This window comes from Coffea arabica, chromosome 8e (assembly GCF_036785885.1).
Source record: "Coffea arabica cultivar ET-39 chromosome 8e, Coffea Arabica ET-39 HiFi, whole genome shotgun sequence".
In the NCBI taxonomy this organism is placed as follows: Eukaryota; Viridiplantae; Streptophyta; class Magnoliopsida; order Gentianales; family Rubiaceae; genus Coffea; species Coffea arabica.
The window spans coordinates 48,705,383-48,731,268 of NC_092324.1; the positions used below are offsets into that span (position 1 = coordinate 48,705,383).

Below are 25,886 nucleotides of genomic sequence, written 5' to 3' on the forward strand. Positions count from 1 at the left end.
GTGTGTAGCAAGAACTATCGAGCCTGGGATGTGAGCTCCATATACTTGTGTAGCTAGCTGTGGTGAAATTTCTAATTTTGTGATGAATTTTAAAAAAATTCTACAAAAGGAGTGATTTTGGTAATGGATTCCGTCTGGGGGGTCTTCGCATTCGTGAAATGCGAGCTCAGTAGAGCTCGCATTTCACGGATGCGAGGTTAGAATAGAGCTCGCATTCGCGAAATGCGAGCTCTACTTATTGAGCTCGCATTCCACAAATGCGAACTCTAATTTAATGTTTCTTTGCATGAACTCCTAGTTTGCTGGTTCAGACTTGCGGCTTTGAAACTTTATCTACTTCAGTTGCTGTTTGGTTGTCTTTGTTTGGCCGCAAGTTCTGATCTGCTGAGATTTGTGTTTATAATCAATAACCCTGGTTTCATTTGAAGTGTTCAGTGTTAAGGGGTATTTGGGGTGATAGGTTCACTAGTTTTGTTTGAAGCTTTGCATGATTTTTCTGCATCGAAATTTGCAGAAGCATTGTTGTTGAAGAAAAAACTGTTCTTTGATGCTCGCATGATCCTTTCGTCTAATTTGTTTTGTGCTTAAACATAAGGATTTTTGCGGCTAAAAGATGGAAAATGTTTAGAATTTTTATTACTATAGTCTAAGTGTTGATTGTTCAAGTCATTAGTTGCAGTCGGATGAAAGGAAACTACATCAGACACCATAAAGGCTGTGCCGCGAGCCTGCTGCCGAACCATCTTGCATGAAGTATTTTCAATATTTGCATGATTTCCTGCTTGTCTTGGCTCTCAGTGAACTCGCATTTCCGGAATGCGAAGACCCCTATTTGCAGAATACACTCCAAGAATCGCCCTCGTTGTAGAATTCTTTTTTTTTTTTTCCATCATAAACTAAGAATTCACCCGCTAGCTGTGTGGTGCCATCATATTGTTTCATTTCTTTTAAAGACGTCGAGTACCTGGATTTACGGAACTAATTAACTAGGATACTGGTTTAAGAAAAAAGATAAAAGTAATTTGAGGCTTAATTACGGTGCCAGTTAGGTTTCCACTGCAAAAGACATAAAACTAAACCAGGGTTCGGAGTCTGAGCGTGGGTCTTCGTGAAAGTTCTTGGCCAAAATAATAATGCTTTTGCACCTTTTTATTGGCACTTTTTTGAGTTTTGCTGCAAGGAAACGTGTCAACGGAATCACTGAAGTGATCGAGGTAGCTCCGTCAGTTTCAGTTAAGTGTGTAATAGACTTCAAAATTTTCTTTTTTTTTTGAAGAACTGTGTAATAGACTTCTAGCATCAAGGGAAGCACCTGAGTCAGAGAAAAAGGTATGATTGGAGGGGCATTTGGGAATGGTTATAGTATGATTTTTGGTCATTGTTCTTTACTCTTTCCCAGGTCTTGAAGGTTTTAAGTCATTACACATCATCCTGAGTCAGACAAAAAACTTCTGCTTTGTTCAAAAAGAGATGGTCCCTGAAAGTGCCTAAAGAGCTTAAAAGTACTAACCTACTTTTGGAGGATGGCCAAGCACAACTTGGTGGTGGAAACTCTTGCTGCTATTTATTGAATTCACATTTAATTGATCCAAAGTTGTACTTATTGAAGGGCCATGTAATTAAATGGGATCAACCAACTAATAAAAAGGTTTAGCAGCTAAAATACCGAGTTGATGTGATGGAACTACCTGGCTTTTAAACTTGTACAAAATGGTATAAAAGAAAGGGAAATTGTAGTAGCCATTCTCATCATGGTTTTGTCTTTTGTGAAGGACAGCAAACCCCCTTGGGATTTTGGAGATTTTAAGCAGTGCAATTGCAGTCCTAACTTGGTACTCCATTAGGTGGTTAAAATCCAGTCATGTCTTCAAAACTTCTAAAAATTGCCCAAAGACAATAATGTTCTTACAACCCACTACTTTTGGCCCCCATGTAGCATGAGGATCATGGTCAATCTAAGCCCCCATGACAGCGATGTCCTTTCTTATTCTTGCAGTAATATAGAAGAAGCACTTTGCTTCGTTACTATAGGATTAAGCTTCATTTTGTAACCAAGCTGGAAATAGCCGCCTACGCTGAAGCAATATCAGGTGATCTTCTTAATTTTTTGTACTTCATTTTTTCTAACCTTCTGGTGTTTCTATTAACTTCGGCTGTTGTTAAATCTTTGTATCCTACTTTTGCTGCTGTTAAGGATATTTTTAGCTACTCTTTTTTTTTCTCCCTGTTAAGGCCCTTTTTTAGTCTATTGTTTTGTTAGCTGATTATACAAAAGATATTCATTGATTTTGTTTCGGTTCTGTTATATCATGTTGATATCAGGAATTGTGATCGTGTCTCCAAACTTGTTTTCCACTTAGTTGTTGTTCAAGTTATCTTTTGTTCACTCTACTTCTTTTTTCTGTTCTTTTTTTTTCCTTTTTTTACATGCATGCATTCATTTTTCTTTCTTACAATGCATGCTCATGCATTATTCAAGTCTAGTCGTTTGTTGAAAGGTATTTAGTTCTTTCGCCTTTTTTTTTTTGGCCCCCTTTTTCTGTTTTTTACGCTATTGCTTTGTAAGTTACTTGTATAAAGGATGTTGTTTCCTTTTCCTTTTATTTTCCTCCTATGGATTTTTTACTTGCTGTTTTATGTTTTTTACATGTGTCTTGTTGGTATAAACGACTGCTATGGTGATTTTATGTGTACATGTTTACCCGCTTAGTTCTTCTTTAAATAACGTCTCCTTCACTCTGTTGTCTTCTTTTTGGGGGGCTTTTTTCTTTTAATAATGCTCATACGTTGCTCATGCTGCATGTTAGTATGAAGATTGTTTCTTGCTCTCATGATCTTCAAATTTATGCTTGGTAATTACTGTTCTCATATTCTTCAGCAGCTATTTCACCTTGTTCTTTTGGGCTTGCTTGTTTCATCAATGGATATTCTGCTACATTCTTAATCACTTATCGTTGCAGTTAATAAGCCATCCTTAATGGTATATCAAGTTATATTTTGATCATGCTTTGTAATTTACTGCTGTGTTTGTTTTTGCATCTTCTTGTGTGATCATTGCTTTGTATAATTTGTTTGATTGACAGTCTCAATCTCACGTGTCTTTATTTTTTGAGCTGGAACCTTGTGATGCCTTGAGTTCTATTTTCTTCTCCTAGTAAAATCCAAAGTTTCAGCTATCAATTTCCCAAATATTGGCAAATAAATATCAAAATAGCTGATAAACATCATGGAGGTTGTGTTATTGAACTTGAAAAAACCTCGACCATGCCAAGAATTAAAAATAGCCAATCTACACCCCACATTTCTTAATGACTTGTATAATCTCTAGCACTTTGCTCCAAAATTCCGTATTCAGCAGTTTTCGTTCTGCATATAATGATAGTACACCTAAGTAATCGTGCTTAACTTTCTTAGGGCAACAATTAGTTTAATAACCACTTTAGCATCCTCAATGAAACAAAGCACTTGATTTAATTAAAGAAACATAAGTGGCAGTTAAAGGCTCATAACTAAGTCAAACCTTCCATGAGGATATCTTCTTCTTCTTCTTTTTTTCACTTAGGGGTATCCCAATCTTTCGTCTAAACTCATTCTCTAATATTATGTAGAGTCTTGCCTCAAAAATACACAACGAAACAGCACATAAGGAGATCAATTACAGAACTTATTGGTAACCATCAGACTATGGAACGAGTCGAACCACCGCGGGTGCACGAGGATATCTAGTGTATGGACTTCTTGGCATGACAAAGCGATATTTGACATATACAGTTCATGAAAACTCCCCCGTAATGGCTAAGATCTTCTATGATGGTATCATAAAAGATTAATAATATGTTTGAATTGTTATTTTTTAAAATTTTTATAAAAAAAAATATATTATAATAATTTGATATATATAAAATAAAAATATAACTGGAAAATGTATTTATAAAAAATATAAAAAAAAATTTAGAGAGAAATTGCGATGCTAACAAGGCCTAACAGTCGCCTAAAATTAGAGTTACTTTTGCTTATTACTATTGAAATCTACACACTCAAAGAAGTCTTGCTATTTCCTTCTAATACTTTGTGCCCTTGCAATTAATTATGTCTGACTGTGACAATTGACAAACCATCACCCATTATGGGGGCAAAATGATCGTGATTTTGAAATCACATGGGCTAACAACTTGGATTTGTGTTGGATCAAATTGCTTCGATCTTTCGTACGTTGGAACCAAATATATCAATTTAGAACTTGAAAGTTCCTTTCTGATCCATTTTTCTTGATCCAATGTAGTACTACTTCATTGCGACTTATGTGAATTTATGAACAGCTAACTAACGAGTAACGACCAATCCAAAACCTTTTGATTCTTCCCAAGAGGAAATATGGAGCCACTGAATCCCATCAGAAGCAACAAATGGAGAAAAAGAGAGAATCAAAATCAGCGTCCCAAATCAAAATCCTTCTCACTCTTTATCCTTCTTTCTTGCTCTCTTCTTCTTTTCATTACGTACAAGCGCCTTCTTCCCCCATCCGTGCTTTCAATTTCAGGTAATTCCGAACAAGTCCTCGTTCCTCCACAATGCACAAGTTCAGAAGAATTCAGGGGAGAAAAGTTCCTCTGGTACGCACCTCACAGTGGCTTCAGCAACCAGTTGTCGGAGTTCAAGAACGCGATTCTAATGGCTGCGATTCTCAATCGAACGCTAATTGTGCCTCCCATTCTAGATCACCACGCTGTTGTTCTCGGTAGCTGCCCCAAGTTTAGGGTTTTAAGCCCTAGTGATCTCAGATTTTCTGTCTGGAATCACTCTCTCGATCTCTTACGAAATCATAGGCAAGTTCGAATTTTTATCCAGATGAAAATGTGGGATGACGTTTTCTATTATTACAATTACTATTATTTAATGATAGTGCCTTTTTGTTTGAGAAAAAGGATTTGTGGGTTTTAGTTCAAGTTAGAAAAAGAAAAAAAGAGTAAATTCCTGTTACAATTGCCTGTGGGCTAACGTTTGTTTTCATATGATTTTTTTATAGGAAAATGTTTATTGGTTTAGCTTGAATTAGAGAAAACAAAAAGGAGGAATTTCATTATATATATTTCTGAACTGTGCACTATATGCTTTTTGTGAAAAAGGGTTTTATTTATGGATTTAATTTATGATTTTGGAAATACCTTTTTTAAGTAGAATATGTATGTTTGTTGTGATTTCTTCCTAATATGTACTAGTGATTAACTGGAGTCAAAATTAAATGCGGTTGTTGCTGAAGATGGTATCGTATGTAAAGATAGAGTTTGGCCATTTGTTGACTGCTAATTCGAGTGTTTAATCAGCATCTTTGTTCTATTTCTCTGGTTTTTCAGGTATATTTCCATGACTGATATAATAGATATTTCATCAATAGTGTCTGATTCAACAGTTAGAGTCATTGACTTCAGAGTTTTTGTATCTAAGTGGTGTGGTTGGAGCATAGATGGTGTGTGCCATGAGAGTTATCGGACTCGCCAACGTGGTGGGAACAATTTAGGTCTTGAGCGTACTTTGTTTGAGGATATAAGGAAATGTGGGTTGTTACTGTCTGGTTATAATGGTAGTATGAGTAATTGTGTGTATGCTGTAGATGAAGATTGCAGAACAACAGTTTGGACATATCAAAAAGATGTTGAAGATGGGATTTTGGATCCATTCCAACCAGATGATCAACTTAAGAAGAAAAAGAAAATTTCTTTTGTTAGGAGAAGAAGAGATGTATATAGGGCACTTGGTCCTGGGTCTGAAGCAGAATCAGCCAAAGTTCTTGCATTTGGAACCCTCTTCACAGCCCCATATAAGGGCTCTGAGTCATATATAGATATCCATGAAGCTAGAAAAGATCCTAGGATACAGTCCGTGATGCAGAAGACTGAGTTTCTTCCTTTTGTCCCTGAAATTTTAGAGGCTGGGAAAGAGTTTGCTCTTCAGAAAATTAAGGCTCCTTTTCTTTGTGCACAACTTAGATTACTGGATGGGCAATTTAAGAACCACTGGAAAGGGACGTTTCTTGTGCTGAAGCAAAAATTAGAGTCTCTGAAACTGAATGGTCCTCCACTGATTCATATTTTTGTGATGACTGATCTTCCGATGAGTAATTGGACAGGAACCTACTTGGGCGATTTACTCAAAGATTCTGATGCTTTTAAGATATCTGTTCTAAGAGGAGATGATAATTTAATTGTAGAAACTGCTAACAAGCTCATGGATATTGCTCGAGGGAAGAATTTGGAGTCTGTTTCTAAGAGGTCATATACGGTAGATAATCACTGTGATCCCCAGTCATTTACTGATATATTGTTATATGTAGAACAAACAGTTTGCAGCTGTGCTTCTCTTGGCTTTGTCGGCACTACTGGATCAACAATTGCAGAAACTATAGAGTTGATGAGAAAATATAAGGCATGTTCAGGCTGAATCTTTTTTGGGTAGGTATCAGGCTGAAGCTTTCCTATCACAATTGCTGACTTCCTATTAATTGGATTGAGATTCTTTGAGAACTTCATCAGCCTACCTGGGGGTCAAGTGTCACATCATGCATTCAGTTCACCCTTGGAAACCAAGTTGCACTCCTGGGCATTGTTTTGTTTTTATTCATAATTTGGAATCTGAGCTCTTTCATTTGGTTGTGGAAATGGAGGATGAAATTTGACAATCCTGCTGGTTGGACTTAATCGAATTGAGTGCGGAACTGGGAATTTGCAATATTGTAGAATTTGTGACATATTGATGGAGTGATACCCACATGGGTTATACTTGTCAGTTTGGTGAAAAAGTTCTCAAGACTGCAGCAAGTTTGTCTTTACCAAGCATTATGGTGCTCAATAGATTTGAAGTTTAATTTTTCGCCTGCACACATGATAAACTCTTAGATGCAAATGTGTGAAGAATACTTTCTTAATTCAACAATCGTACCTGCTCCTTGATACTAAGTATCATGTCTTGTGACTTCAAAGGAGATAACAGATGTATAAATAAGACATATTATGTGGGAAGTGGGAACTATGGTTCATTGACGATGTTCTTTTTCACAGTTTTACACATTGAGGGCAGCCAAGGGCTGCATGATTCATTTTTTGGTGTACTTTGTATTAAAAGTGGTACCCTCCGTTAAAATTGAAGTGGAGAGCTGACTATTGTTGATTGTTCCTTTTATCCATCTTCCTAAACTTTCATAGATTAGTTTGCAGCAAACTTGATTGTATCTTTACTTGATGTTTCCTTTTCTGAAATGAGGTCATAAATAGTGGCTTTGAATATTTATGTTGTAGTAGGATGTATTGTGCCTTATTGTTCCTTATTTATATGGTTTCTCATCTCAAAATCACATTTACATTTAATTGCTCGTGTTTTAGGTTGTTAATATGTTGTTTCAGATGCAGTTAATTTGCCAGCACTGTAGTGTTCTTTTGCTGATGTTAGCTGCTTTCCTGTTTCCTAATCTTGGACTCTTGTTTAGGTTGGTTGTGACTGTGTCATGTCCTACACTCGCCTCCTGTAGTTTGCTGTCATTCTAGGAGTCCCCTGATGTTTAGGAAATTTCAGTAACCTCATTTCCTTCTCTTTTTGCCTGTGTATTCTATTTTCATGACCTCCCTCCTCTATGATTTCCTGAACGGTATTTTTCAACGAGGAATACAGTTGGGTAAGATTTACCTAACGTGCAAAAAATTGTGGAGAAGTCATTCTAATTCAAAGGAAGACTAGCATTTGCTGTCATGGTTTATCATATTTGAAGAGCTCGGAATGTTGCTTTGTTTCAATTGAAACCAGTGATAAATGTGGGTATTCTGATGGAAATTGTGGATGAAATCCAACATGTGATGCATCCCTGGGGGAAAAATTCCAAAGAACTCAAGAAACCTGGAAGTTGGGCCTTGAATGGGGCTTATCCCCAAAATGTTTCTCCTAGTTCTTGCTGTACATAGTTTGCGTTCCTGTACTTGAGGTTCTTATTTCTCTTTTAAAGCTAAAATTTCTTACATCAATAAAAGTTTGCAATTTTGCCTTAAATAAAAATTCAAAGGAAGACCTTCTGGGGAGGTCTTTTTATATTATGGCACTGTTTGATTTACCTTATTCAATCTTGTGTTTGTGTTTTTTTGGCATGCTTGGTTCTATCCAACTCCTTGTGTTTGTTTGGCATGGTTGTAGGGGCCTATGTTTGCCTTGTTTTGTAAATATTAAGCAATTATTCTGTCTATGCACTGCCTTTCTTCCGGGAAAAAATGAAAAAAAAAATAGCTTCAACGAATTCCTTGTATATCTTACGAAATCGAAGGATGTATAGGAGATATGCTTTTCAAATCCTTAGATGAACAATGAATAAACCCAATGGATAAGCAATCGATGTGCAAACTGCAAAGTTTCATATACCTTATCTTCAACAAATTAGCATCAATCAATCCTTGTGTTTGTTTGGTATGCTTGGTTCTATCCAACGTCTAGTCACATGAGTTGGTTGCTTGGTTCTATCCAACGTCTAGTCACATAAGAAAGTAGTTCAACTTCTGGCAACATGAAAACGAACTTCAATTTATTGAGGATGGTTGTAGGGGCCTATATTTGCCTCATTTTGTAAACTCTTAACCGGTTGTTCTATCTATGCACCGTCTTTCTGACCCCTAGGTAGGATTATAAACCATCCGTACTCTTCACGAACAGTTCAGACTCAATTCTTAAGACTCGTTCGTTAAGAGTTGGACTCGAGTTCAAGTTATTCGAGTTTGATTTTTAATGAACTTGAACTCGAATTCAAATTTGAATCAAAATTATAATTCATTTATAATATCAAATTAAGTTCGAACTTGTAGATATTCGACTTGTTAAAACTCAATTCGATTGGAATAATTTTTAATATTTTTTTATTTAAAGTATGTGTTAATACTTTATATAAAATTATACACTTATTATTTCATTATATAGATATTATATACGTATTAGTGATAATTTAATATTAAAATTGAAGAATTAAATAAAATTTTGACCTTTTGAATCGAGTTCGAACTGTGGAAAGTTCGAATCGATTCGATTCGTTTAATGCACTACCCCACCCCCCCCCCCTCCCCTAAAAGAAAAAGAAAAGAAAAAAGACAAACTTCAACGAATTTCTTGTATATCTAATGAATACGAAGGATGTATGCTTTTCAAATCGTTAGATGCAGTGAATAAACCCATTGTATTTGTTGATAAGCTAGAATTTTTTTACAACTATGGGTTTATTGATTGCATTTATCAATAAACCCCTTTGGGCAAGTCACAATTCAACTACCATCCGTAGAAACACATAGTTAATTAAAAAAAAAATTCTAGCTTACCAACTAATATAACCTGCTATTTTGTTGCTTCCATCCTTGAGATGTTTGAAGTTTCAACAAGAAATCTTGATTTATTTCGACAGATGGATCTCCTAAACGTCCCTTCTTTTGTCAAGTTTTGATTAGTTGAAAGAGGGCTTTGCTTATGCTCTATGTTTTTGACGAGGAGCATGGCCATTCCAACGCAAACACGCAGAAAACTAGAGACAATGACGGCTCTTCCTTTGGTTGGCAACATAATAAATAGGGAAAAATCCACTTTTTCGTCTTTAAACTTTGAGTTAGGAATATATTTCATCCCCAAACTTTTAGACTCATTCAAAATAAACGGCCACGTAGGCCTCCTCTATTCAAATTGAATATTTTATCGTTTTTGGACTAAATGTAGCTCAAAATAATTAATTCATGTACTAAATGTGGTGCGTCTAAAAGTTTGGCGACAAAATGTGTCCCTAAAGTTCCATTGTTTGATAGTATGAGTGACCTAATTTTGTCTACTTTTGTTCAATGAATTTCTTCTAGACTTACATCCAGCTTTCTCTTCTAGTTCTATTGGATTGCCATTTTCTGCCAGAAAATTGCATCGTTTTTCGTAATCATATTTCCCTATTATCTTTTTCCCTCACATATATCAAATCGCTACAGTAATTTTCTCATGAAAAATGACGGAAAATGCAATCCAAATGAGGCCTTAGATGAACTCCCAAGCAAATCAAGCAAAGCCGCTAGCTATGACATGTTTCTCCAAGTGCACGAACGCTTTCACACTCTGTCTTTGTACGTTAGATTTTTAGAAATAAGGGTCACATAATCATCTAATGTGACTTGCCATCTTAATTAAGAAATTGTTGTTTTGCCCCAGTAACTTTGAGAAAACAATAGTCCGACAAAAGGATTTGATTTAATTGGATGCTCAATTAAACACGCCTGCTAGCATTATTGTAATTTGGAATCGATTCTTTATCGAGAATTAAAAAAAAAATTTGGTTAGAAACACGTAAAAGTCGTAATTTTAGTTAGCTGAGTTTCTTATTTTGCAATTCATAGTAACATTAATCTATCATATTTGATATTTTTTTTCCAAGTTTTTATTGATTTTACGATTTTATCCGGTATGAATGTATTTTCTTGATATAACAATAAGTTATTCAATGGAGCAAGTCACCATATCCACAACCCAGTGCGTGAATACTTCTGCCAACCCAACTAAGTACAAAAAAATTACTTCACTTAAATGCCCAAAACCTCAAGCATATAATTCAGGATTCTTTAATTAATATGTCTGATAAATGACAAGAATAACAACAACAAAAAAAGAAAAAGAAAACAAAAGCACCAAAACAATGCAAAAACACAACGAAATAATTGAGCATCATTTGATGGTCTCACTCGCTATCCATTCGCCGGGGCAGTCGGGGCAGAATTTTCACGTGTCAAATGTGTTTGGAAAAATGAATGAATGGCAGCCCTCAAATGGCGACAATTCCTTCTCGGCAATTTAGAGGTTTGAAACCATATAATACGAAATAAACACTTGAGGGAAACAAACCAATCAATTAGGGGGTAGGATCAGGGAACCAAGCAAGAAAGAAAGTTCCAAAAGAGTTTTCCTTTCCTTTTTTGTAAGTAGGGATTGTTCCCGTTGAGTATTTGAATTGATTATAGATTCAAATTTTGGATAATCAATTTTTAGGACGTTTTCAGTTGATTTTGTATTTATGATTATAGATTTCTAAAGATTAATCTGAATCAGCAAAAGCTACTCCTTAAGTGATTATAGATTTTAACTTTTTAGAACATTAAAGACAGTTTATAATTAGAATACAAAATCAACTAAGAACGCCATGAAAACTGATTATTCAAATTTAGGATTTGAAATGAGTTAAAATAATTAACTGATAATAAGCCTAAAATTTATAATCGCCTAAAGAGTTGTCTTGTTTTTGCTCATTTGATTATTCTCTATAATTAGTTATCAAATTTTATAAAATCTAAAGCAACTGAGAATAAGGCCACAGTTAATCTACAATAGCTCATTTTTAGAAGTTATAATAAGCAAGTGCTATTAATATTTTTCTTTTCATATTTTGTACATTCAATGGACAAAAGAAGTTATCATATAATCACGCCATTATCTGCATCTTAAGTTTCAATATTCTTTCAATGCACAGAATAAATTATAAAAATGTTTATATATATATGTATGTATATATATATATATATATAAGCAATACAGGCAAGAATGGTATAAATACATCAATTTATAAATAAAAAGAAAAGAAAATCCAAATCTTCTTTTGTTAAAAACCACAAATACAAGTCAATGCTGACCTGTCTGACGATACAGATCCACCTAAGCGTCCATATGTCTATCTACATGAGCGGGATATCTAAAATAATTCATCGGCAATTACCTTCCTCGGGAAGTGCGATTTTCCTTTACTTTGGCTCCTTATCCCTAATTAGTAATCACAACCGAATTTTGTAACACGGAAATTCGCCGATTATACGATCACCAATAGATTATAATTGCAGCAAGATTTCTGCATCTATATCTGAATTGGGTCGTGTTTGTTTGTACAATAGTTGGAAATTTTTTTTTCTAGAGGGAATGGAAGGAGTAGATTACTTAGCTGCTGAGAGGAAGAAGACGGAGTTCGATGTGGAAGAGATGAAGATTGTGTGGGCGGGCTCCCGCCACGCCTTTGAAGTCTCCGATCGCATTTCCAAGCTCGTTGCCAATGATCCTGTATTTTTTCTAGTTTTGAGCACTTTTTCTTTTTTGGGTTCTTAATTTAGATTTTCTCTACTCTTGAATATTTCACTGCAGTGAAGTAGGAAAATAAACCGGAAAAAATTTTAGTTTTGAAGTTACTCTAATTGCTTTTGCTGTCTTTTTTTTTTTTTTTGCTTTATTTTTTGGAAAAGAATTAGTTGCATTATAACTGAAAGGTGTAAAAGATCGAAACTTTTAAAGCATGTGGTAAAAGACGATGAGCTCATGCTTTTCAATCTTTTAGCTTTTCTTGATAAATGGGGAAAGAAAAGGAATTAATTAAAAGTGGACGGGTAAAGATTCTGTTTTTTAATCCCCTTTTATCTTTTTGTGTTAATGCTATGTAAGCAAAGTCAAAATGATGGTATCTTTTGGTTTTAGCTGATTATATCAGTGGCTTTCTATGAATTTGAGGAATTAATACTGTAAGATGGCTAGTTTGTAATTAACTATGCAACAATTGATTAGGCCAACAATAAAGAACAGCTTTTTCTTTTTTAAACTGAAACAAAGTGGCCCCTTTTATCGAATGAAGTGTATAGTTGTTTAAGCGAGAGAAAGTAAAAACAGATGCGGGAATTCTGTCATTTCGGCATTTAGTTGTGTTTTAGAATGTTGTCTTCTTATTGTGTTTGGTTTTGGGATTTAGGCCTTCCGGAAGGATGAAAGAACTATGCTTCCTAGGAAGGAGTTGTTTAAAAACACTCTTAGGAAGGCAACTTATGCATGGAAACGAATCAATGAGCTTCGTTTATCCGGTATTCATTCCTGTGATTTTTTGGTGAACTGTTAGCAACATTGGTTCATTTGTGCAATCATGTTTAATTTATATTTGTCTCTTTAATTTTACATTTGCAGAGGAAGAGGCTTCAAAACTCAGGTTTTATGTCGATGAACCTTCCTTTACTGATCTTCATTGGGTAACATCCAATTCTAATATTCCACAATTACACATGATTTTGTCTTCCCTTTTTATCATTTGTGATTTAAAGTTATCACGAGATGGACCTTAGGAACTTAGATATTTGAATCATCGAATGCTTCCCAGATATTCTTTTGCTTTTATTGATGTTTGGGAAGAGCTGAAGGCTTGCTCTTTTAAGAGGGCTTATTATTACTGTTGTCATTTTAGGGTATGTTTGTTCCTGCAATCAAAGGTCAAGGTACCGATGAACAACAGCGGAAGTGGTTGCCTTTGGCCTATAAGATGCAGATTATAGGCTGTTATGCACAAACTGAACTTGGTCACGGCTCTAACGTTCAAGGCCTTGAAACTACTGCATCATTTGATCCTCAAACAGATGAATTTGTCATTCATAGTCCTACATTGACTTCAAGCAAGGTAATTAAAATGGCTGACAAGAGGTTTTTCTTCATTTGTTTTATGTTTTTTGTTTATTGCTCATAAATGAAATAAAAAGCGGTTTTATTGTCATTGTACTGTGTGTTTGTGGTTCAAATTCAGTAACTACAATCTTTTGATACTTGTTAGCATAGTATGAACAAGAGGCTTTATCCTTGTTGTGGTCAATTGTGTTTGAAAATTGTTGTTGTTTTGCAACTGACTGTTGGAGCTGTATTCTTGAACTATTACTTATTCTCTGCCTTTATTGATTGTGAATAGTGGTGGCCCGGTGGATTGGGTAAAGTATCAACTCATGGGCTGGTCTATGCTCGTCTTATAACTGATGGTCAAGAACATGGCATTCATGGTAAGCACAGTTTTTTTTTTTATTTTATTTAAATCTTTGTTGAAATGGCCAAACTGTTTGCCTGAAGTATGAAAATTGAGACAGTAGGAATACTTGTTAATTATTCCTAATTTACAGGTTTCATTGTCCAACTACGGAGCTTGGAGGATCATAAACCACTCCCAGGTATCACAATTGGTGATATTGGAATGAAATTTGGTAATGGAGCATACAACACTATGGACAATGGAGTGCTGAGATTTGACCATGTGAGAATTCCAAGAGATCAAATGTTGATGAGGTGTGTTACCATCCATACCTGCCACTTTCTAATTCATTCTTTGTCTGGTCTGCCAATATTTTTTTTGGTTCATTGGGTAATTATCAAGAGCTAGATTAGCTTTTGATGGCCAGTATATGTATGGTTTTCTTTTTGATATGACTGCTTACTGAGCTGACAGTTAACTTTCAATATTGTTGCCAGTAGTTATCATAATTGTCTCTCTATGCTTCCATAGTGAATCAGAACTCTTTGAACGGCACTGTTACTGTACTTGTCTTACCTGTCAATGTTCTTACTGTCTAGCATTAATAGATTAATCTGGCAAAACAATGGGAGCACGTTACATATATTCTTGTTCTGGACTTATTTACTGGAGTCTAGGTGCAAAATGTGATTGGTGTGATCTGCTGACTTTTATCTTAGCCTTTCATCAATCAATCTGAAAAACTGTAGAGATTCTGCATTCTAATGGTTCTGCACCTTGACAGAGCTTTATTTTGTGAAAGTGGGAAGGCTACAACCAGAAAACTGAAAAAAAAAAAAAAGAGGACAGTGTTAAACTTCTCTAATTTTTTGAGCTTTTAATTGGAGTATCATGTAATGTGGGGCTTTTCTAATTAAAAGCATGATGTAGTTTGGAGCATTTCTATATTCTACATTTTTCCTATCAAAGAGATAGGAGGATTGCAGTTGATGCATTATCATGGAGTGATTCTCTTGAGCCCCCACTCATTGCTGAAATTTGAATGTAGCTGTAATATTTCATTTACTTCCTGTATTAGTATTAATTCCTTCAATTGCTTTTTGTATTAGTAGCAACTTTCAGTTGTAACTAATTGACTTCTGAATGTCACAGGGTTTCCCGAGTTACCAGAGAAGGGAAAGTTGTTGAATCGGATGTTCCTCGACAGCTGGTTTATGGTACTATGGTGTTTGTCCGGCAAACAATTGTACAAGATGCTTCTTGTGCCTTGTCACGGGCTGTTTGCATTGCAACGAGGTATAGTGCTGTTCGTAGACAATTTGGCTCACAAAATGGTGGACCAGAAACCCAGGTAATGAAATGAAAAGTTTCTATCATTTTAAGTATTTTGAAATGAATTATTCTGATGACGTAGGTGTTAAATGTCCTGTAAATTAACTACTTATGGTTGCTTGATCTTGATTGTTGATGTACATTTTTCTCAAAGTTACACTACTCCCCTATAAATGCATTTCTGCTTCTGTATGATGGCGGTTTTATCCTTCACTTAATTTTCTTTGGGATCAACAGTAAGGGAATTTGTAATGAAACTAAATAAGATGACCGCTGGTCTAAGATCAAGAATAGGACTCTTTTTGTACACTATCTCTAGCCTGGTCGACATATTACATTCATGTAACTTTATGAGCTAAGAGTGGGATCTTTGTTTGTCAAGTAAATGACATCGATTTGTTGTTTCTTTCATGTAAAACATGCATTCTTGGTCATCAAAAAGAAAGCATCAGTTTGGGTACTGTTAATCTAACCAGGCTTGCTTTGCAGAACTGAGATATCCTCTGGTTGCGATGGGATTTTTTGCTTCCCCTGAAGCAAATTGGACATTTACTAACATGTGCTTCATCATTACTTTTTCTGCATGAAAATTGAAATTGCTTGCAGATCATGCATAAATTTGGGTTTGTGGCTTGGCTTGTTCATAAATCTTGTGGGTGTATGTCGCAAAAATGATCCTTATGCCTTTTTCTGATATAGGTGATTGATTACAAAACTCAACAAAGTAGGCTCTTTCCTCTGCTGGCTTCTGCTTATGCATTCAGATTCGTTGGTGAGTGGCTAAACTGGTTATACACGGATGTAATGCGAAGACTGCAAGCAAATGAATTCTCAACACTGCCTGAAGTTCACGCATGCACTGCAGGGTTGAAGTCTTTGACTACTTCTGTCACTGCTGTAAGTAGCAAATATTATCTTTGTAATTGATTCTGTTTTCGTGTGTGTGTTCATGTTTGTGTTGTTCTAATTTTACTCCTGGATAGGTTGCTCATGATGTGTTTTTCAGATGGTTTATAAGGTTGAGGATTGTAGCTTAAGATCTCTACGCTTTTAGGACAGTAATGAGACACTTCTTCTGACACAATTTCAGGAGATTTTTAACTAACAGGTTGCTCTAATTTTGGTAATATAAAGACTCTTATCTGAAGTAGATTTGGATTGCATTTCGTTGTAGTACAGCACCTTCCAGCTTGATCCATCTGCCTATAGCATTTGCTTTTCTGCACTGATTCCGTGGATGCTTATGTTTATTAGAACTCAGGTAGTTATAAGAATTTGCATTTTGAAAAGATTGGTCTCCTGGACCTAAACGATGTCTGCCCAGGTATCTGCACTTGGTTGTATATGATGTTTGAGAATTGTGTTTTTCTACAATTTTATTTCCAATAAGCATCATTTTATGTCTGATTACGTGTGCAAGTTGCTTATTCATCATATATGTCAAATTGTAGGATGGAATAGAAGAATGCCGAAAGTTGTGTGGAGGCCATGGTTATCTTTGCACTAGTGGGCTTCCAGAATTATTTGCTGTTTATGTCCCTGCTTGCACATATGAAGGAGACAACATTGTGCTGCAGCTACAGGTATGAGATGTCAATCTATGGGATTGACAACTTATGTGGAGTCTTATGATCTGTTTACTAGTTTCATTTTTGTTTTGCCGGAATGCAATTTCATGTTGTTTAAATGATTGAATGTTGCTGTACTGCATTAAGACTCTGGCATGTTAACTTTTTTTTCATTCTTTTTAGGCTACTTCTTGTTTGTAAACTAGGTTCAGAATGATAGAAATTTTAATATGTAGTGGGATAGTTAATTAGGATAGTTAATTAGTTATATACTTTGCTGTGAGGATGTCCAAACCAATTTACTCTTTGGAATCTCAAAATATTAGCTGCTCACTGAAGATGACTGCTGCTTGACATCTGAATTTGCTTGGATGAGGAAGCTGCAACTCAGTTGTAGTACTGAGCTGGTTATTACATTTTTGTTTTAGCCATCTTTTCCCAGAAAGAGGTTATTTAAACAATTTTGCTATTTGTTTGCCACTTACTTTCTCTTTGTATGTTGAACTCTTGGTTTTCTTGAAGTTGAAGTGGTATTGTTATGCTGTAGGTTGCCAGAATTCTCATGAAGACTGTTTCTCAACTGAGTTCTGGAAAGCCACCAGTGGGAACAATGGCTTATTTGGGAAGGATTGAACCACTGATGCAGTATCGGTGTAATGTTCAAAAAGGTATATTTTCTTCTGGATCATAATTAACTATGCTGGTTTTCTTCAAGTTGCTTCTGGAAAGTCCACAATGAAATGTTGAGATTTTAGTTCTGAAGATAGAATTTCATTTTTCTTGACTAATCACATCTATGATTATGTGGTTCTGGCTGACAATTTGTGAAATTTTTGTCCATTTGCAAGTCAGAAGTATCAAGTAACATAATCTTTTATTAGTTCATCTTCCAGAATTGGAGTTCTGAACAAGTGGAACTAGTTTGCTGATTTCTGATTGATTTTATGTCCTGCAGCCAAGGATTGGTTGAATCCTAATGTGGTACTGGAGGCATTTGAAGCGAGGGCTGCTAGAATGTCTGTTTCCTGTGCTCAAAAGTTGAGCCAGTTTTCTAACCCAGAAGAAGGTACCTTATCTTTTGTCTGCCATGGTGGTCAAGCTTGTTCTTCCTTAACAGTAACTAACTCGTTTACATGTTTCTATCTTACCTTTCTTGGTTAAATATAACAAATTTTAAAGAGCTAGTTGCAAATGCCCTTTCTTTTTTAAAGTCTTATCATCTTAAATGATATGATTTTGGATTCTTTCATATGAATGGGCAAGTGAGGTTGGTCTCAAATGGAAGTCCTGAGATTAAAGTTTTATTCTTAAATGAACTTGGTTGGTGCTTGTGCATTTAGGGTAATTTTTAAAATAGTCCTACTCACACCACTTATATTCGCCCTCTGTCTGCTTCATATCAGGCTTTGCAGAACTATCAGCTGATTTAGTTGAGGCATCCGTCGCTCACTGTCAATTAATTGTTGTCTCCAAGTAAGCTTTTTCTTTTTGCTCCTTCCAGTAAAAGTTTTCTACACATACTATTGCCTGTGCTGCAGGTCTTCCAAGTACAGTTTGTGTTGGGTATATCCAACATCAGTTATGGAAACACCAGGGTGTTAGGTTATAGTTGTGAGGAAGAGCCTCACCCCTTGAGCTAGCTTCTGGGGTGATAGAGCCCAACAACACCGATCAGTTAGTAACTAACTTAATAGCCAGTACAATCACTGATAATGTGTGTTTAACATCCTGAAAATTACTAGCTTGGTTTTTTTAATCTCGAAGTCTTGATGGGCTCCTGCAATGGTGTTGCAGAAATTAAATTGTCTCTGTCACCATAGTTTCTGTTGTATTTGATGTTGCTTTTATGCGCTTGAGAATTGGGATCTTAAATCAACATTTTATGATATCGGAAGTGATAGGAGTTGAGTCAAAACCTCCAAACTTTTGGTTCTTAGGCTCATACCCTCAAGCTGGTTGATTCACATTGGAATGGTTTATCATCACAATCTTTTCATGTAAAGTTTTAGTCTCATGTCTTCTGGAAAGATGAAACTCAACTGACAAAATATGACATCATTTTTCATTTAGGTTTATTGAGAAACTGCAACAAGACATTCCTGGCAAGAGGGTGAAGCAACAGTTGGAAGTGCTTTGTGGCATTTATTCCCTGGCCCTCCTCCACAAACATCAGGGTGATTTTCTTGCCACAAGCTGCATCACCTCTAAACAGGCTTCACTTGCAAATGACCAACTCAGAGAGTTGTATACCCAGGTTTGTTCCCAGAAATATCTGATCTTCACCTTGTTCATTGAAGGACCTTCGACTGATTGATATGTGACTTCTTGATTGTTTGTTAGGTTCGGCCTAATGCTATTGCACTTGTCGATGCATTTAACTACACGGATCACTTCCTTGGTTCAATTCTTGGCCGCTATGATGGTAACGTGTATCCAAAACTTTACGAGGCTGCATGGAAGGATCCTTTAAATGAATCCGTTGTACCTGATGGCTATCATCAATACATTCGGCCCCTTCTGAAGCAGCAGCTTCGTGCTGCAAAGCTATAAAGGACGTTCAAGATTCCACAAGCATTGAACGTGAATAATGTTGTAACTCCAGTAATAACTCTAGTAAACTTTATCCTGGAATTAACTTCTTGGAGAGTTCCAGTTATTTATGATGCTAGAAAACAAGATTTGTCTGTTTCAACTGTAAGGAAAGGCAGGTTACTGAGTTGTGTGCTTGGGAAGGTATGGTTTCCCGCTTGAACCTTCGACCCTAATAAATATAAACCCATTTTTCCCATTCTTGCCACATATGATTGGGATGATTTCCTGGACGGTATTTTACTTGGCTACTTGGCTCAAAATTGAACTATACACTCTGCAATTTGGATATTAAAAAGATGCTGCTTATTCCAGATGTGTGCCCCATTGCAATAAGAATTAGCTGCTCGCACGATACTACTTGAAAGAGTCCGAAGTTAAAGCCACAGAATTGTTTAGCTTCAGGTTGAAGTCATAGGTGTCTATTTCCAAGGTTTCGATTGTGGTGATTCTCTTCGTTGAAAGGGCAGGAAATGTTAGCAGTTACTACCACAGCATTTGGCGCCAAAGTAAGTGGGAAGCATTATCCAAGCGTCATAGACTCTTAGGTTACTTGAGTCGAACTTCATTGGTATTATACGCTCATAACAAACAACGCAAAGCTTCATAAATATGCTATGGAACTCCCGATAATAATATCCCCGCTTTGTATTCTGATCACTGTTAACTTTTATGGATTCTACCCCTCATTTCGCTGACTGTAAATCTAACATGGCTGGAGTAGGAAACCTTGTTGATCTTCTCTTATTCTATACACTAGAGAGGGTATTGTTTAATCGAATCGTAGGACCAATGAGAAAAAACCCACAGCTTGTTAAGATGGCTATGGCCTTCTGGTTGCTGTTAGAGGAGATTGGCTATCATGACCTAACTCGAAAAATCCATTCATCGGACAATTGCACCATTGATGCAATATTCAACGAGACGTTGTCCTGTTTAGACCGCATTCAACCGGGAGGAAATGAACCGACTGGGGCGAATGATTCTCCTGTCTTTGTTGGCATTTTGGATGAGCCACTAAGCCAGAGGTTCTTTTACTACAATTCTGAGTTTATGTTCAGGCGATTTACACACATAATGGAGACAGTTTGCAACAGAATATTTGGAGAAAATGCTGCCATTGAAGTTGATGGAAATGTTATTCTAAGGCCTATGGTTAGACCATTTGCGGATGGTGGCAGCACCAGCAATTCTGGGCAAGTGGCGGCCTGTGGTCGAATGAGGCCATCTTCAACCTTGAATCCAAACGCCAGTGAGTTCGTTCCGAGACAAACGAATGAAGATTCAAGAACCATGTTCTTAACTTTCTCTAAAGGCTATCCCCTTACTCGTGATGAAGTGATCAACTTTTTTACTTCGTATGTACCCATATAAACCCATCTTTTCCTACTGCTTTTTCCATGCACATGCATGCACAAACACTACAACACACGCACGAGGACTTTCCAAATTTTGTGGGATTTTTTTTCTCTTCAGGAATTGGGGAGGCGTGGTTGAAGATGTGGTGGTGGAGCAAGCTGCAGGGAGAGATCCACCTCTTTATGGAAGAGTCATTTTTACTAGGCATTCGATCATCAACACAATTCTCAATGGACAGTCCAAGGCAAAGTTCATGGTGGGGCGAAAACATTTGTGGGCACGAGTTTATGTTCCTAGGCGTAGGTGAAATTCGATTAGCTGAGGCTACTATTATTTTTTTTTTTTTGGACACTAGATAATGTTACTAGATTAGCTGAGGCTACTAGATCATGTTAAATTTGTTTACTAGATTATATATGAGGTAAGTATATATATCAGGTTGTTCTTTCATGTTTTTGAATCTCGAGGCAAAACATGAACATTATTCTGATGAGGCTCTTATTTTGGATCTGACAGATTTGACCTCGGTTAGTGTGATTGACAACCTAAATGGAGAAAATTTTTGTGATTTTGAAACGCGTTCTTCTCACATGTGACTGCAAACAAATCAAGTCACTCGCAAATGCTCGTAATTCTGCTTGGTTAAAGCTTGACTCGAGTTCAAGTTGAATTTGAGTTTGAGTGCAGAAAAACTCAACTTATTAGCTCGCAAGCCAAGTTAACGTAAGCAATATATATATATATATATATATATATATATATATAATTTTTTATTTTTTAACCTCGAGCAAGCTCGACCTCAAACTCGATTCGGCTCGAATTTAAGATTAAGTTCGGAATCGAGTTTTACATTGAGAAGTCGAACTTCAGTTCAAATTTTGATAAAATTGAATCAATGTTCGACTCGATTAGACTAAAATTCTACTCAATTCGATTCGTTTGTAGTTCTATTTTCGTATATAAGAGATTCATACAAAACTAGAGTCAAGATCCAGATGTTATTTCTCCAAATAAACTTTAAATTACAAGTACATTCTCATAATGTCTTACCTTTCTTCTTAATACCGCACTACGAGCTTTCTTTTGCTTTGATTATTACGTCCTAATAACATTATTTAAACGTGGATGCTTAGTCTCCTTAGCGACGGACTTGTTTAATAAAAAAAATTAGAATTTTCGTTCCCCTATACATTTTCAATTAACAAAAGTTTTCCGACTGGGATTATCTGCATGATATATCTACGCACACACGAGCTTTCTTTTCATTATTAATTAAAAGTTACAATATGTTTTGTTGTAGGAATGATTGAACAAAAAATGCTAATAATAAACTATTTTGAGGTATCAAGGAGCAGCAATGGGAAAATTCACTGGAGTCGTTTCGCGTGCATCTGAAGTTCTGATAAAGGCCACTATTTATAGGCCACCGAAACATACCGTTAGAAAAGCTTCAAAGACTTTTTGGATAGAACACTTGATAACAAATTTGAATGTTAGAGAATTAGATATGATTGGAACACTTGGTAAAAGTTTTATGGATTGGGAGGCTGCAGTGGAAAAAAATTGGCCTATAGAAGACTGGCCGGTCAAAACTTATCCGTTGGAAAAAATGAAAAGTAAAAGTAAAATTTGACTATCTTCTGATTAAAAAAAATATATATTATTATCTCAAAACAAATTTATCTTTTGGAATATTCAACAAATACAACAACATTTCATTCATTCCTTACAAAAAAAAAAAATGGTTACGCGGGCTAATGAGGGTCAATAATTCACAATTCATGCACTGTGAGAGGAAATAAAGGAGGGGCTAGGCTCGAGCCCAGGTTAATCCGATGCTTAAGTCAGTAAATAATCTATAAATACTTAAAGTAGGCAAGCATAGGTAGGATACGATTTGAGTGTGTTTTTTCATTATCATATTAGTATCTGAGCAGGGATAATTATTAGAGATGTAAAAGGCAGAATGCACCTTGTAGCAATGTGACAATCTTGCCCACAATGAGTGCACTGATGCTCTGTAGCAGATATTGCTGGTTCGTTCTTACCCTGAATAGGATCCTGCAATCAAAGTTGTGGTTGTAAAGCTTCTTGGACTATTCCCAAGCTGGTGGAAGCTCCATTAGATCCTGCTAATCATGAGAAGTGAGTTCAATCGTTCAATTAGCTCAGTGGAAACTCATTTAGCCATGCAAATGATGGAAAAAAAAAAAGAAGAATTAAAAAGGGGTCGACATCATCCTACGTGTTGGCATTGTCTTGTTTCACGACTTGTTTGTTCAATGAAAATCCATGACACCTGCTCTGATGATTGATGAGCTGATTGCTCTAACTGTGTTCTCATAATTCAGTTGTAATTATTTCCGCGACTAACTTAAAAAGAAGCCCATCTCAAGGAATTTGTGACATTTTCTTCTTTCCTTTTTCTAATTGGTGAATCGTAATTCATTGCTTGGAATGATAAAATTTCTTACTTGAAACCTAAACCGTTCAGAATTTTATAAAGTTTTATTGCAAAGCAAACAAAAAAAAAAGAAGCATTTATGCTTGAATTGTGAGCCACTTCTTTTTCACCTTTAATATTTCTTGATCTTTTTGGAATCGGGAAGAGGATTTGCGTAGCTATTTGATGTTGCACTTGACCAAACTCTCTGCGCTTGGGTATTTTTCAGATGTTTACTCATCTGATCATCATCTTCTGCATCACTTGCTATAAACTCTGACAAATCCATTTCTTTGAATTAATACGATCCCTTTTTTGCGTTTAGGACAGTGAAGTGTGGAAAACAACAGCAAAAGCTATTAAACCTTTGTTCCCTGATGCTCAACAAGTAACCTCTTGGCAGCTGTTAAGCTTTAGCATTTATACGTACCATTGGCCTTCGTTCAATCATTCATCTTCTTTTCTAGACTCGCTTTTACCAAGAAAAACCAAATAGTTGCAGTCAAATCCAATGATAGCAGCCGATCATGGATGAGCATGTCCACCACATGAAATTGAAATCTCACACGTTTGTGTTCATAAGCCGTCACTGTTCCAAGTTTGGCAACCAAGCCACCGCCAGCCTAACTCTACTACTGGTTAACTTGCAAACTCTGCAACTGATGCCAAACTCAAAGAACCCTTTTAACTAGAATTGCTATCAAATCCGAAATCAACAAATCAAGTGCCTGCCCATAGCTTATTTTTTTGCCAAGTAGGAGTGTACAAAAACCTACTCTTGCCTAATGTGCTTGATCATGGATGAGCAGGAAGAAGAAATATTTAATGGTGGTTCTTCATATCCACCGAAGCACAAACTGGATATACATCTATTAGTACATCTTTAATTACATAAATTTGGTTCATCAAGGTTTTGCTTTGCTACCAACTGTTCGTTTCTCTCTCTCCCTTTTTTTTTGTAATTTTTACTTTGGAATGACTGGAGAAATCTCCCCATACGGCCAGGTCACTTATATATGAACTCAAGTGCATCTAATTGCATTTGCTTCTAAAGATGATATCTAAACTTACAAACGGGCAATATGTCAAGATTTTTTTTCCAAGCGAATTAATTCGACATAGCTAGCAACCGATGATAATTGAGAAAATATTTAGTTATAGTAGTAATACATAATTCACACTCACGATATGCCACTGGAAACCATTCTAAGTTTTTTTTTTTTTTTGCTCTTCCAAAAATCACCTTTAAAACAACACTAATTAAGCCAAGCGGCCTTGGAATCTCACGCAAGAGGAAATTAAGAGGGCTCTTGTCAATTCAATTGATGTAGAAACTAATGAATTAAGCCAGGCAGCCTTGGGTACTGATGACTGATAATTAAAGATGGATTCAACAATCAACAGTTAAGTGCGTGTGTGTGTGTTTTGCATTTGGCTTCCAGCAAAGATTTGCGTTGTAGCGCATTCTGATTCTGCAATCTAAGCGGTGGGCTGACGGAAAAAAACGACATTTTTTTGGTTTGATGTAAAAGATAGAATGCTTTTAATATAGCGACAAGATAACTAGTAGTACAGTGCTTTCCAGATTACGCCAAGCATCAAGTGCTTATGGCAAATTACCTTTCATTATTTAATTTAATGGCCTGGGGAAAAGATACGGATCAGTAGCAACACCAAATCACTTCATATAAAGATGTCTACAGCACAATTACTTAGGTGTTAAATCAGCCCTTTTTGAACCGAAATGATTTTGTAAAGGCATAATCAGTTAAACCAAAAAAAAAAAAGTTAACTTTTCATTTAGATAACTACCATAATCTTTACTGCCTTTGGGTTTAAATATAACAACGTGATTTTACTAGTTGATCATGTTATTCCAGTGATTACCTCTACACGCCGCCGCTCAGTTAAAAAAAAAAAAAAAAAAAGAGTAATGTTGAAATTACAAGTGTATGACCTTGCCTTGCTGATATTGATGTTTAAGAAAAAAAAAAACTAACGAAAGTGTGATTGCATTTACAATTTGGAAATACAATAAGTATGATGCATTCTCTAGGAAGATATGGAAACAGTTTACACCATTCTAAAAAAGTTTTTGTCCTGATAAGGGGATTTGATTATAAATGAAGTGAAAATTCTGGCACGATTGATTAGGACGAAGGGTTAAAAGCATATACATATACATCACAAAAATGTAAATGAGAGGATTCGGGTAATGAACCCTCCCATTTACCCTATAAAAAAATGTGCGACAAAATTGTATTATTTTGCATGAGAAACAAAAAGAGTATTGGAATTTTACGGACTCAAAAGATTAGAAGTATTTATAACGCCCTTCCAGACGATCAGACATGCCCATTCACTCTTTCAAACTTTTGTGAATAGACAATACAATTTTATCACTCATCTATAATTGTAATTCTTTATTTATGAAATTCTCCAACATAGCTACGACAAATAGCTAGTGGCTGAAAAAAAAAAGTTGGGGGTCATACGGACGTGTAAATATTATGTCATGCAATTCCAAATCTAACAAGTCACAAGAATTCACGAAATAGAATAATCACAGCTAGCGAACTTAATTTTGTAAAAGTTTTTTTTTTTTTTTTATCAAGCGGCTTCACTGTACAGGTTAACATGCCCATTTATTCATAGGTCCATTTACATTTAGACACCTTTTAGATTCAATTTTATGATTTTTCTAATAGGTGTCCAACGGACATTTATTTATGTATCCAAACAACTCCTAATTTACCATGACCGCACATAGTAACACTGGTTGTCCATTTTCTATTTAAACATT

At 35.8% G+C, this 25,886-nt stretch overlaps 3 protein-coding genes across 4 annotated transcripts; all 3 read left to right on the top strand.

The window, feature by feature from the left end:
• Positions 1–4,098: 4,098 nt before the first annotated feature.
• Positions 4,099–7,180, top strand: LOC140004097 (O-fucosyltransferase 30-like). 2 transcript variants are annotated; one of them, XM_072062076.1, is made up of 3 exons: positions 4,101–4,208; positions 4,320–4,826; positions 5,355–7,180. In XM_072062076.1, the coding sequence occupies exons 2-3, from the start codon at positions 4,375–4,377 to the stop codon at positions 6,436–6,438; spliced, it is 1,536 nt and encodes a 511-aa protein (XP_071918177.1). In that variant the 5' UTR covers positions 4,101–4,208; positions 4,320–4,374; the 3' UTR covers positions 6,439–7,180. The 2 variants fall into 2 exon arrangements, with proteins under 2 accessions (XP_071918176.1, XP_071918177.1); XM_072062075.1 differs by having other exon boundaries at positions 4,099–4,826.
• Positions 7,181–11,713: 4,533 nt separating this feature from the next.
• LOC113703135 (peroxisomal acyl-coenzyme A oxidase 1) lies at positions 11,714–19,480 on the top strand. Its single transcript, XM_027224401.2, has 14 exons — positions 11,714–12,087; positions 12,764–12,872; positions 12,973–13,034; positions 13,247–13,456; positions 13,739–13,826; positions 13,944–14,106; positions 14,945–15,143; positions 15,824–16,021; positions 16,576–16,707; positions 17,240–17,360; positions 17,648–17,758; positions 18,096–18,165; positions 18,763–18,946; positions 19,033–19,480. The coding sequence occupies exons 1-14, from the start codon at positions 11,950–11,952 to the stop codon at positions 19,240–19,242; spliced, it is 1,995 nt and encodes a 664-aa protein (XP_027080202.1). The 5' UTR covers positions 11,714–11,949; the 3' UTR covers positions 19,243–19,480.
• A 512-nt stretch (positions 19,481–19,992) lies between these two features.
• On the top strand, positions 19,993–20,947 carry LOC113704971 (uncharacterized). The gene is made up of 2 exons (XM_027226835.1): positions 19,993–20,639; positions 20,758–20,947. Exons 1-2 carry the CDS (start codon positions 19,993–19,995, stop codon positions 20,945–20,947), a joined length of 837 nt encoding a protein of 278 aa, XP_027082636.1.
• Positions 20,948–25,886: the final 4,939 nt, after the last annotated feature.

What these genes read in the sequence shown, in the direction of transcription:
- LOC140004097 (XM_072062075.1), top strand. Translation starts at nt 4,375, where the DNA reads ATGGAGCCACTGAATCCCATCAGAAGCAACAAATGGAGAAAAAGAGAG. An exon ending in GATCTCTTACGAAATCATAG is followed by an intron (nt 4,827 to 5,354) that starts GCAAGTTCGAAT and finishes CTGGTTTTTCAG; the next exon opens with GTATATTTCCATGACTGATA.
- LOC113703135 (XM_027224401.2), top strand. Translation starts at nt 11,950, where the DNA reads ATGGAAGGAGTAGATTACTTAGCTGCTGAGAGGAAGAAGACGGAGTTC. An exon ending in CAATGAGCTTCGTTTATCCG is followed by an intron (nt 12,873 to 12,972) that starts GTATTCATTCCT and finishes TTACATTTGCAG; the next exon opens with AGGAAGAGGCTTCAAAACTC. An exon ending in TCGGTGTAATGTTCAAAAAG is followed by an intron (nt 17,361 to 17,647) that starts GTATATTTTCTT and finishes TATGTCCTGCAG; the next exon opens with CCAAGGATTGGTTGAATCCT.
- LOC113704971 (XM_027226835.1), top strand. Translation starts at nt 19,993, where the DNA reads ATGGCTGGAGTAGGAAACCTTGTTGATCTTCTCTTATTCTATACACTA. An exon ending in GTGATCAACTTTTTTACTTC is followed by an intron (nt 20,640 to 20,757) that starts GTATGTACCCAT and finishes TTTTCTCTTCAG; the next exon opens with GAATTGGGGAGGCGTGGTTG.